Source organism: Musa acuminata, chromosome BXJ1-5, assembly GCF_036884655.1.
Source record: "Musa acuminata AAA Group cultivar baxijiao chromosome BXJ1-5, Cavendish_Baxijiao_AAA, whole genome shotgun sequence".
Lineage (NCBI taxonomy): Eukaryota > Viridiplantae > Streptophyta > Magnoliopsida > Zingiberales > Musaceae > Musa > Musa acuminata.
This window is the reverse complement of record NC_088331.1, coordinates 46,155,713-46,166,152: the sequence shown is the minus strand read 5'-3', so window position 1 is coordinate 46,166,152 and position 10,440 is coordinate 46,155,713. Positions and strand designations below refer to the sequence as shown.

General features: G+C 42.1%; 2 protein-coding genes across 3 annotated transcripts; one reads left to right on the top strand and one right to left on the bottom strand.

Moving 5' to 3' along the window:
* Positions 1-1,977: 1,977 nt before the first annotated feature.
* On the top strand, positions 1,978-4,267 carry LOC135674631 (pentatricopeptide repeat-containing protein At2g20540-like). The gene has a single exon (XM_065184663.1). It carries the CDS (start codon positions 2,220-2,222, stop codon positions 3,870-3,872), a length of 1,653 nt encoding a protein of 550 aa, XP_065040735.1. The 5' UTR covers positions 1,978-2,219; the 3' UTR covers positions 3,873-4,267.
* A 564-nt stretch (positions 4,268-4,831) lies between these two features.
* Positions 4,832-9,970, bottom strand: LOC135674632 (SKP1-interacting partner 15-like). Of its 2 annotated transcripts, none has more exons than XM_065184665.1 (2): positions 8,517-9,970; positions 4,832-5,400 (listed from the first exon to the last, which is right to left on the bottom strand). In XM_065184665.1, exon 1 carries the CDS (start codon positions 9,784-9,786, stop codon positions 8,533-8,535), a length of 1,254 nt encoding a protein of 417 aa, XP_065040737.1. In that variant the 5' UTR covers positions 9,787-9,970; the 3' UTR covers positions 4,832-5,400; positions 8,517-8,532. The 2 variants fall into 2 exon arrangements, with proteins under 2 accessions (XP_065040737.1, XP_065040736.1); XM_065184664.1 differs by having other exon boundaries at positions 4,832-5,463; positions 8,517-9,969.
* Positions 9,971-10,440: the final 470 nt, after the last annotated feature.

The window sequence follows — 10,440 nt, the reverse complement described above, 5'->3', positions numbered from 1 at the left end:
TGGTCTTGCGTGTTTGGAATGTTGATGATCTGGATGCTGGTGGAGAACTCGATAAAATGATACAGTCTTGTTCAGTTAAGATCTCTGCTTTTCTGTGGGACTAGAGGCGTGTGAAGCATTTTTTGGGAAAAAAAAGATTTATCTCCCTTAAGAAATGCCTGAAATGATAAACAGTGGATTTTTAGGCTTTGGTGATGTCATCCAGTTTGCACCTGCCAATATGTTTTTCTGGGATGGATACTGGGTAAATTTCATTGTTTCTACCATTGGAATCTTTTGAGTTATTTTAGCGACATTATTTAAACTTTGTTAACCTTTTGGCAGGTTCAATTTGGTCCTGTGATCGTTCTCACATTTTTGGGTTACCTAGCATGTTGCATTGTTCCGGTGATCCTATTCAGTAGTGTCCTGATTTCTGGATTGCTTGTCAGAAGTTGACCGATTGATTTGTTCCCATAGATTGTGATTTGGAGAGTTTGGTTCGAGTTTAAGCTCCCCCTTTTGATCATTTGGACCTACAAAAAAATGTGCTTCTTGAAGGCTATGGGATATAGTGGAGTATGCGAAATTTGCTCTTCCGAAATATATCTGCAGGCCCTGAAATAATGTGTTCCATGGCTCATGTTCTTTCTTGACCCAAGACCCAGAAGATTTTTTTTACATACACTTCTCAGCTAGTTAGGCTAAATTTCTCTTTCGAAAGAGGCCTCGATACAACGTTCCATGGCTTATGTTCTTTCTTGACCCAAGATCCAAGATTAATTATTAGGGGCTACTTACTACATTTATAAGATTTTGTACATAATTGACAAGATGAATATCAGAAATGATGTGGGAGTTGGATGGTTTGTCTAGATTAGGATTTTAATTAGCTTCAGAGGGCATTTCAACTTCCTGACATGCATGTAATGCAGTTGATTTTTGTTTTTGTTTTATAAATTTCTTTGCTGCAGAAGATGTGCTTTCGGTTGCTGCTACTGATGCAAATTCAAAGGTGTAATATTATGTTCGACACCATGATATTTTTTTTGTAGTTGCAGAAGTACTGGAATCTTTGGAACCAATATTTGAGGTAATTTGATGAACATTCTTTATAATTACAATCAGTTATGTGGATTGACTTTGTGAGTTGTTGAAATTGGACCATAATTACAATCAATTACATGGATTGGCTTATGAGTATGTTGAAACTGGACCAAACCTGGTTTTGCTTGCAAATCCACCCCCTTTTGGCCAATTGAAACTATGATTCCAGGAATTGCAACCAAGTCATGGTATTACTTGTGTGTGTGTGTGTGTGTGTTTTTTTTTTTTTTTTTAATGATTTTCTTAATTTATTTGATTAATTTAGAATCATTTATCTTATCATCATTGATTTTATCAATTGTAATATGAAAATAAAAAATAAAAAAAAATATTTTTAATGTTTTAATTGATGGTGACGGATGCCGGTGGTGGTGATAGATGATGGCGTAGTTGGGGTTGGGAGTTGTTGTGGATGAAGAGAACGATAATGAGATGTATGGGTTTTGTATTTGTATTGATGTAATTGTTGAGTGATGTTGAGGGGTGTTGTTTTATAATTACATGGATCTTTTATCGTTCGATAATTGTGTTGACGCTAATGTGTTCGATAATTGTATCGATGCTGATGCTAATGCAAACGCAGAATATCTTTTATCGTTCGATAATTGTGTCGACGCTAATGCGTTCGATAATTGTATCGACGCTAATGCAAACGCAGAATGATTTATCGTCTTTTTTTTCATTCAAGGACTCGCCCACAGTCATTATCATTAGTTTTCATTAGTAAGATTGATGATATTAGGCTAAATAAACTTAGAGGTTTCACAGAATGGTAATATAATTTTTTAAAATATAAAAATTAAAATTATAAATATAATTAATAATATATAATAATTATTATTGTTATTATTTCTCACACATCCGTTCACAATGGACTTCCTCGTAATCATTATCTTTCATTCGCTCTATGCCAAAAGTACTCGATTCATTTGTTGGTACCAACTCAGCATCTTCTACATCGGCATAGAGTAGATTAGAGTGGTGAGTGCAGTTTCCTTCTCCCCGTCATGCTCCTCCGCTACAACGCCTCGCCCCCATGAAGCTGGACTCCCACCTTGGCTCCATGAAGCTTGGTCCCGCTTTCCATCATCCGGCAATCATCGCCAATCCTTCCTCGTTTCGTCGCCCACGGAATGAGGATTCCCACCCGGGCTGCCAGAGAAATGGAAGACCACATCATGCCGATGCTAAGGAGCTGCCCCTGTTTCGCGGAACTGAAGAGAGTCCACGCTCGCATTGTGGTCTCTGCCCTCTCCCAAAGTTGCTACCTTGCGACTCAGATCATAAGCGTTTGCAGTGCCGGTGGAAGGTTGGAATACGCCGCTCTGGTCTTCGACCATGTCGAGGAACCGAATGCGTTCTTGTACAATGAAATGATCAGAAGTTACGCCAAGAACAGCCATTTCCTCGAAGCGATCGGCCTGTACAAGCAAATGGTGCGGCAGGATCACGTCTTTGCGGATGGGTTCACCTATCCTTTTGTGATCAAGGCCTGCGCTGGGCTGCCGGTGCTTCATCTCGGAAGGCAAGTTCACGCCCGTGTTTCCAAGTCTGGGTTGAGCTCCAATTCTATCATCCAGAACTCGTTGATAGAGATGTACACCAAATGTGACGATTTGGTCGATGCACACTGCTTGTTCGACGAAATGGCGGAGAGAGATGTGATTTCGTGGAACATGATGATTACGGCACATGCTAGATCGGGGCAGATGAGGAAAGCTCGAGCTCTGTTCGACACAATGCCCAAAAGATCGGTGGTCTCTTGGACCGCGTTGATCTCTGGTTACACCTCCATCGGCTGCTACTCCGACGCCATTAAGGTGTTTCATAGGATGCAGTCGGAAGGGTTAGAGCCCGACGACATCAGCATCGTGTCGGTGTTGCCGGCATGCGCTCACCTGGGAGCTCTGGAGCTGGGCAAGTGGATACACGCCTTCTGTAACAAGCGCAAGTTGCTCGAGAAGACCTTCATCCGCAATGCGCTCATGGAGATGTATGCTAAATGCGGCAGCATCGACCAAGCCCATCAGCTGTTCGAGGATATGCGCGATAGGGATGTGATATCGTGGAGCACGATGATCGGCGGGCTCGCAACGCACGGGAGGGCACTTGATGCGATCGAGCTGTTCGTGGAAATGGAGGAGGAGAAGGATAAGAGGGTGAGGCCAAATTGCATCACATTTCTCGGACTCCTATCGGCCTGTTCTCATGCCGGGCTGGTAGACGAGGGGCTGTGGTACTTTGAATCGATGAAGAAGGTTTACGGTCTCGATCCAGACATCGAGCACTACGGTTGCATGGTGGATCTCCTTAGTCGAGCAGGCTGCATCCGTCGCGCGGTGGAGCTCGTAGATGGGATGCCGTTCCCACCGGATGTCAGCATCTGGGGGTCTTTGCTCTGTGCTTGTAGAATCCATGGCGACGTGGAAACGGCTGTGAAGGCGACAGAGCGACTTCTTGAGCTCGAGCCAGAGGACACCGGCAACTACGTGATGCTGTCGAACATCTACGCTGCTGCCGGGAGGTGGGATGGTGTGGCCAAGATGAGGAAACTGGTGAGGAGTAGGAAGATGAAGAAGACGCCAGGGTGCAGCTCGATTGAGGTGGACAATGCTGTTCACGAATTTATTGCTGGAGATGAAACAAATCCACATTTTGTTGACGTATGTCAGATGCTTGACTTGTTGGCATCGGAGCTCACGAGATCTCCAAGATCAACAGCAGAACGGACGAATTCTGTAGATTTGTGTCAAGAAGAAGAAGAAGAAGAAGTTTTTTATAGCTGAACATAGTACTCAGAAAGGTGAAGCTACAATAGTCTTGGAGCAAATTTAACTGGTCAGAGACCACATATCAAGTGTTCTTCAGAAGGAACACTTTCTGCATCAAAGTCCAAAAGGGTGTGAGAGATAGTGTTCTAATGTTTGATTAGTTGTTCAGAAAAAGGGTGGGAGTCTTTGATGGTAATGCTAGTCATCTGAACAAACAATCTATATCTAGACATAGAAAAAGCATATGTGATAGGAACTGCATTTATACAGTAGGAAGATTTATATATCTACAAAGGCAAATGGATGATCTGAAGGCCTTGTGTCACTCATAGGTTTAAATTTGAGGAAGTTACTAATGCTCTGTTGTTGTTGTATAAATTATTTCAATGCTTTGGAAAGTTCTCATTGAATTCTTCTGATCTTGATTCCGATAACATGGATTTGACTAAGATTTAAGTGCAAGGTATGCATATGAGTTTTGTATGGTAGTGGAATCTTTTCCAGTTCATAGGCTTGCTCTCATAACCCCAAGAGGGCATGAACAACCACAATGGTTATGAAGTTGCAAGGTTAAAAGAGAAACTTGACACCATTGTTCACACCAATTTCTAATAATTTCCTTGGTGTGTTGGTGATGACATGATATCCACATATCATCTAATCTACATGGCACCTAAGTGGATCCAAATGAATCCACTAAGATTCAGAGGTTGGGGAATCCATGTGTCTATCATATGTAACATTATCAACAACACACCAAAGAGTTAGTGCTATTCATACTATTCAAAGGATATCTTGATGATGTGTACCTGGATCCTGGATGCGATCCTTTCTGAAGCTTTAACTTTTCGGGCTCTCATGCCGCCTTAATAGTTCCGATGCGACTATTTGTCACCTGAAAAAAATAAAAGACAGAACCTTCTTCCTTTTTTTTTGGGGGGGGGGTAAAAGTTGAGTTTCTTGGAATTTCTAGCTTGGCAACCAACAGAAATTTAAGTGTAGAAGACTAACAATAGAAGATGTTTTCATGACCGGAATGATGATCAATGATTACATAAGCAATAAGCTTATGGAAGACAAACCTCTCAGCTGGATGTCATTCGCTTGACAGTTTCATAAGCACAGGAACAAATTCATATATCGCTCGTTTCATTCCACTGCAACACTACTGTTGCATGAGTGGCACGTTCTGGATGACCTTAGCGGGTGCCGAGCAAATACATAGAAATCGAATGCATCTTCTTTTTTGACTCTCCAGTTCCCCTGGAAACACCTTCGGGTTCTCATTCTCAATCGACAGAACATGATTGCCATGGCAACTTGTACATGATCACCACAAGCTTCACACAGGCATAACTACTCCAAAAGGGGTTCTTGTATATAGAAAGGCAATAGGGCGCACTCCCTCTGTCATAACTCCTGATGCAAATGTTGATTTATCCACCACATTTTTCGATATGCATCATGCTCCCTTCCCAGTGATTTTTTGTTGAGAGTATGAATTATTTTGTGAAGAAGAGTATGAATTATTAGATTGTCAGCTCTGAAAATTTTCACCAAAGAAAGCAGATAAAGAACATTAATATCACAGTCGCCACTGCACATGCTGCACGTAAAGAACGCAAGCAAGTTATTCAGCCTATATGACAAGCAACAGGATGAAAAAGAAGAAATTTCTGATGGCATATATTTATTCCTGTATTTAATTGTATCAAGAATGGAAAACATTCAATTACACCTATTCATCAGGAGGTAAAATGAAAGAGGATGGCCCACAGTATGACCATTAAACACTGAGCTTGATAACTTACTTTAGCATGCCTAAAAATAGAATTGACAAGTGAAAAGCAATACATAAGTGAAATAAGCCTAATATCTTCCACTGCAATGTGTCCATAAATGCTTGTCAAGGCCATAAAATATGAACAGTAACATAAAATAAAAAAATGTTAAGACACAGAAGCAATTAGACCATTACATATTCAATTACAGTTTCAAGAAAGTTCTGAGGATCACATACATCTTAGCTGTCGTTTGTCAATTTAATTAGCCCATGCAAATGAACCAAACAAAAAATTCCTGTCTAGACCACCCAGACAAAAGCTTGGCCTTGAGTTCATATGATCATTGTGGTAAGCACAATTACATCCCAAATCATTCTGATGGAGTAATTTAACTCCAGGAAGAACTCTGTGAGATGCAGCTCTCAACACAGAAACCCATAATGCTAGTTTTACTGAAAGAAAAGAATAAGGGCATTCCACCAACACTGACGCTCTGCACCCAGATTAGCAATTTTCACTCTATCCATTTCATACATAACATGTACTGTTTGCATGCTTGATGAATATATGGCCCCCCTAATCATGCATTCAACATTAGCTTCTTTAATGTGTTATGTCTCACAACCTTTCGTAGTTTCACGAATACAACAGCTCTGAGCTTATCTCATTATCCAGTGTTATAACAAGATTCTTGTTCCATGTAATTTTACTGGTAATACAGAATCTAGAAACAAAACAATTACCTTTAGTTGACTGAACAAGGAAATAATTCCCTCAACTTCTATATTTACTTATCCAGTTGATTGAACAAAGAAATAATAACATAGTTAGAGATGTGTTGTTTTGGTAAGAGTACATAATTCCCTCAACCTCTATCTTACTTATTCAGTTGATTGAGCAAAGAAATAATATATGGTTAGCAATGTGTTGGTTTAGTAGGATAGCAACAACCAAACAATGATGATGATAGTTATTGCTGTCACCTTATCCTCAAGATAAGTCATTTTATTCTCTTAACATAGACACAAACCACCATTTTGAGGAGTTGATAAAGATTACTCTATATCTGCATGCTCCATGACAAATAATTAGCACCCTATTCAATATTATTAGGTCTTTAACACTTATGGCCATTGAAAATCTATTCAAATTGAGGTTCCTATTAGTGTAATATACATGATACATTCACATAAGATAAATACACTAAATTCCACAAGTTTTAGAATAACTATAAGAATAACAATGCCATTTAGTTTCTTAGAGCCAACATCACTAAAATAGTCCAAGAGTCGGTGTGTCCTTTGTCAATGCTTATTACTGAATCTACCTTGGCTGTCCTGCCTATCATGAAGCATTTAATCTGAATTGACATTGTCCAGCCATCTTGTAGAATTGTATCCTCCCCAGGAGGGTATTCCATAATAACATGAGATACTAGATGTACTTTTCCCACTCAAGCGACCAGCTTTCGCTATAAAAATCCCTAAAATGTTTTTTTAAGGGCACATCTAGTGCCAAGAGCCTTACTGTAGAGTGTCAATCAATCACTCTGCTATCCAAAATAAGCTGTTAACCAGAACAGCATGCTGCTGAGCTTCCTAGACATTTGTTATCATCTTTTCACAAATTAGAACTTACCATGGTCAACCACTTAGTAAATAAACAAATTGTCTTCTTGAGTAACTCTTGTTTGCATGATTTAGAAAACAAAAGATCAAAGGGTATAGAAGATTAAAAGTACTATTTCATCTTTGCCTATTGTAACCTAATATGATGACACCCAATAAAGTATTTCCTTTCATACACAAACTCCCACAGCAATTGGAGATCATCAACTTAAAATGCTGGGGTCCTTGTTCAGTTCTAACTTCCAAGTGCTATATATTAACTCCTAACTTACATCCAACATGATATTTAAGAGTCAAAATGTCAAGTCGAGGAAAAAACACAAAAAGAAAAAATCCAAATACATACCAAAAGCTTCATATGATGTAAATTTACCTCTAAAGTCTAAATCATATTGAAGCACTTATTAAATGCAACAAACAACATCCTAATTTAATGAGCTACCTAATTACAAAATAAATAAAAAATTAGACTCAACATTTCTACAGGCTTTCACCCAGAAGTTCCTACCAGAAATCTGTATCGCTCATCCTTTAACATGTAGGAGACTCAGATTTCCTAAAAAACATTCCCTACCTAAATAAGCATCATCTGCAATTCCTATCTTCACTAAAGAAAAATTGCAGTGAACGACTTGAATAAATTCTAGACAGGCCTTTCACCAAAGGACCTGGCTCAAATGAAATAACATAGAAATTTAAGGACCAATCTAATCTCCATAAATCTAATGGTAATTATACTGGGAGGTTATCGATTACTACCAAGTCTGGTAGTAAAGATTAAATCCACCAAATAACTTGGACAATGGCATAAACCCTCAAATGGGTTTTTGTTAGTGATGGCACCAAAATGTGAGCTGTTTCAGCTGAAGGAGAACTTCAAGAAATTAACTCGAGAAACCACAAAGATTTTTCTAGAAGATAAAACACTTCCACTTTAAAGTAGATTTTTGTTTTAACTGCTAGTTTTGTTCAAGCAATGCTAAACTGAAACAAAAAAAAACAGGCGTTAAAATCAAGTTTATATTTAGGCTTGTCATCACCTCAAACATCTAAAGGTTATCTTACACAAGACTTATCAAGCAGAGGCAACAATTTCTACATAATCTCCATGTAGTGCCAAGATATTCTAAATATCGATCAAATCAGAAGCACATGCCTTGCTAGAAATTTATGTTGACTGAAGAACTTGAATCAAACAAGGATGTGAATTGTCCACAAATTATAGGCAAAAGATTTAAAGATCTTACCAGTTCATTGAGCAATTCAAGGTGTAGCAGTGAATCCAGCATCAAACACAAAACCCCTGTACATGCCCTCATTGTAACCTGGAATACCGTCCACCCAACTCCACAGGCCACCGCCACTACCTCCGATGTCGTCCTCCTCCCACATTATCAGCTTTCCTCTCACCCTCTTCCCTGAGAACCATATCCTCCCATCTCCACCAAAGACTTTCACCTTATTGTTGCCCCCAGCTGCCGCTGGTGCTGCCATTGGCCCAAAGACTCCACCTCCAAAGCACCTGTACATCTCCTGCGGCATCCTCCCCGCTTCCTCCCACTCAATCGTCGCCAGATCCAGCCTCAGGATCATGACCGTCGAGCATGGACCGTCCACCGCGAACGAGGACCTCAACCCTCCGATCATCAGAATCCGCCTGCCCCCCGCACCAGGAAGGAGCCGCGGCCGCTTCAGGATGTTAAACATGTCTCGCCACTCGTGCCGATCGAGCGAGGTCCACCCGCGGGTGCCGCCGAGGTCGCGTAGGTGGCAGGAGAAGAGCTTCCACTGGCTCCGCCAGGGGGTGCCGACGTCGCAGAGAGCGAAAACGGCGCCGGACATCAGGATCGGGCTCCGCGGCTTGGAGGGGAGGCTTAAGGGGAACTTAAGCCAGCGATCGGTGCCTGGGGCGTAGGATAGGGCGGCGAGCTCCGTGACGACAAGGACGGCGCCGCCAGGGCCGGCGAGGACGGTGCCGTGGCGGGACCAGGCAGAGCCGAGCGGGGGGAGGAGGCGGTGGGATCCGGTGAGGGGATTGCATACGGCGAGGGATTTAGGGTGGTTCTTGGCACCGGCGACGGTGGAGGCGGAGGGGACGGCATCGACCCACAGGTAGAGGAGAGAGGGGGAAGGGGAGGCGGTGACGGGGGAAGAAGATCGGAACGGGAGAAAGGCGAGGGGGAGCCGGAGCCAACGACGGAGGGAGGGATCGAAGGCGTAGAGCGAGGGCGCGGAGGAAGCTTCGGCGGCCCGGGGGTGGCGGAGGGCGAGGAGGCGGAGCGGGGCTAGGGACGCCAAGAAGGGAGTGGAGGAGAGGGCGTCAAGGAAGACGCGGCAGACGGGGCGGCAAGCGAGCGCCTCGCGGAGGGTAAGGCGACCGAGGACGTTATAGAGCGCGTCCCGAGGGAGGAGTAGGATCGGGCTTGTCGGCCACGGCATCGGCGTACCATCCGGCCCCAATTCCTCCTCCTCCATCTCTTCCTCCTCTTCGTCGCGATCCATGCGACCATCGAGCATCGCCGTCGCAGCCGAGACGTCTCGTCGCCGGCTTCGGCGGCCGAGCGAGGTCGGGGGCGGAGCGCGGGGCCAAGGCGGAAGGTAAACAAAAGCGGTTGAGGTGGAGGCATCCAAGGGCACGAAAGTGGAACTGAGGGTATAATTACGGTATTACCACTCTGTCGCTCTCTCTGCTTCTGTTGTCCTTCACGAGTTGTACTGCATTGCCACTGCCACGATTCGGTGTAAATATGATGAACTCTGAAATCTGACGGTCAGCATTTATTCTCAGTATTTATTTGATAATAGTATGCTTCCTTCGTGTTATATATATATATATATATACACCGAATCGTGGCAGTACCAATGCAGTACAACTCGTGAAGGACAACAGAAGCAGAGAGAGCGACAGAGTGGTAATACCGTAATTATACCCTCAGTTCCACTTTCGTGCCCTTGTATATATATATGTATATTTATATATGTATATATATATATATATACATATATACCGTAATTATATATGTATATGTAACAGAAACAGAGAGAGCGACAGAGTGGTAATACCGTAATTATATATGTATATATATATATATATACATATATATATATATATATGTATGTATATATATATATATAAGGTGTGATGAATGTATTATCATTAATTATAATTTT

Excerpts from the sequence above, each read along its gene's own strand:
- LOC135674631 (XM_065184663.1), top strand. The coding sequence starts at position 2,220 with ATGAGGATTCCCACCCGGGCTGCCAGAGAAATGGAAGACCACATCATG.
- LOC135674632 (XM_065184665.1), bottom strand. The coding sequence starts at position 9,786 with ATGCTCGATGGTCGCATGGATCGCGACGAAGAGGAGGAAGAGATGGAG.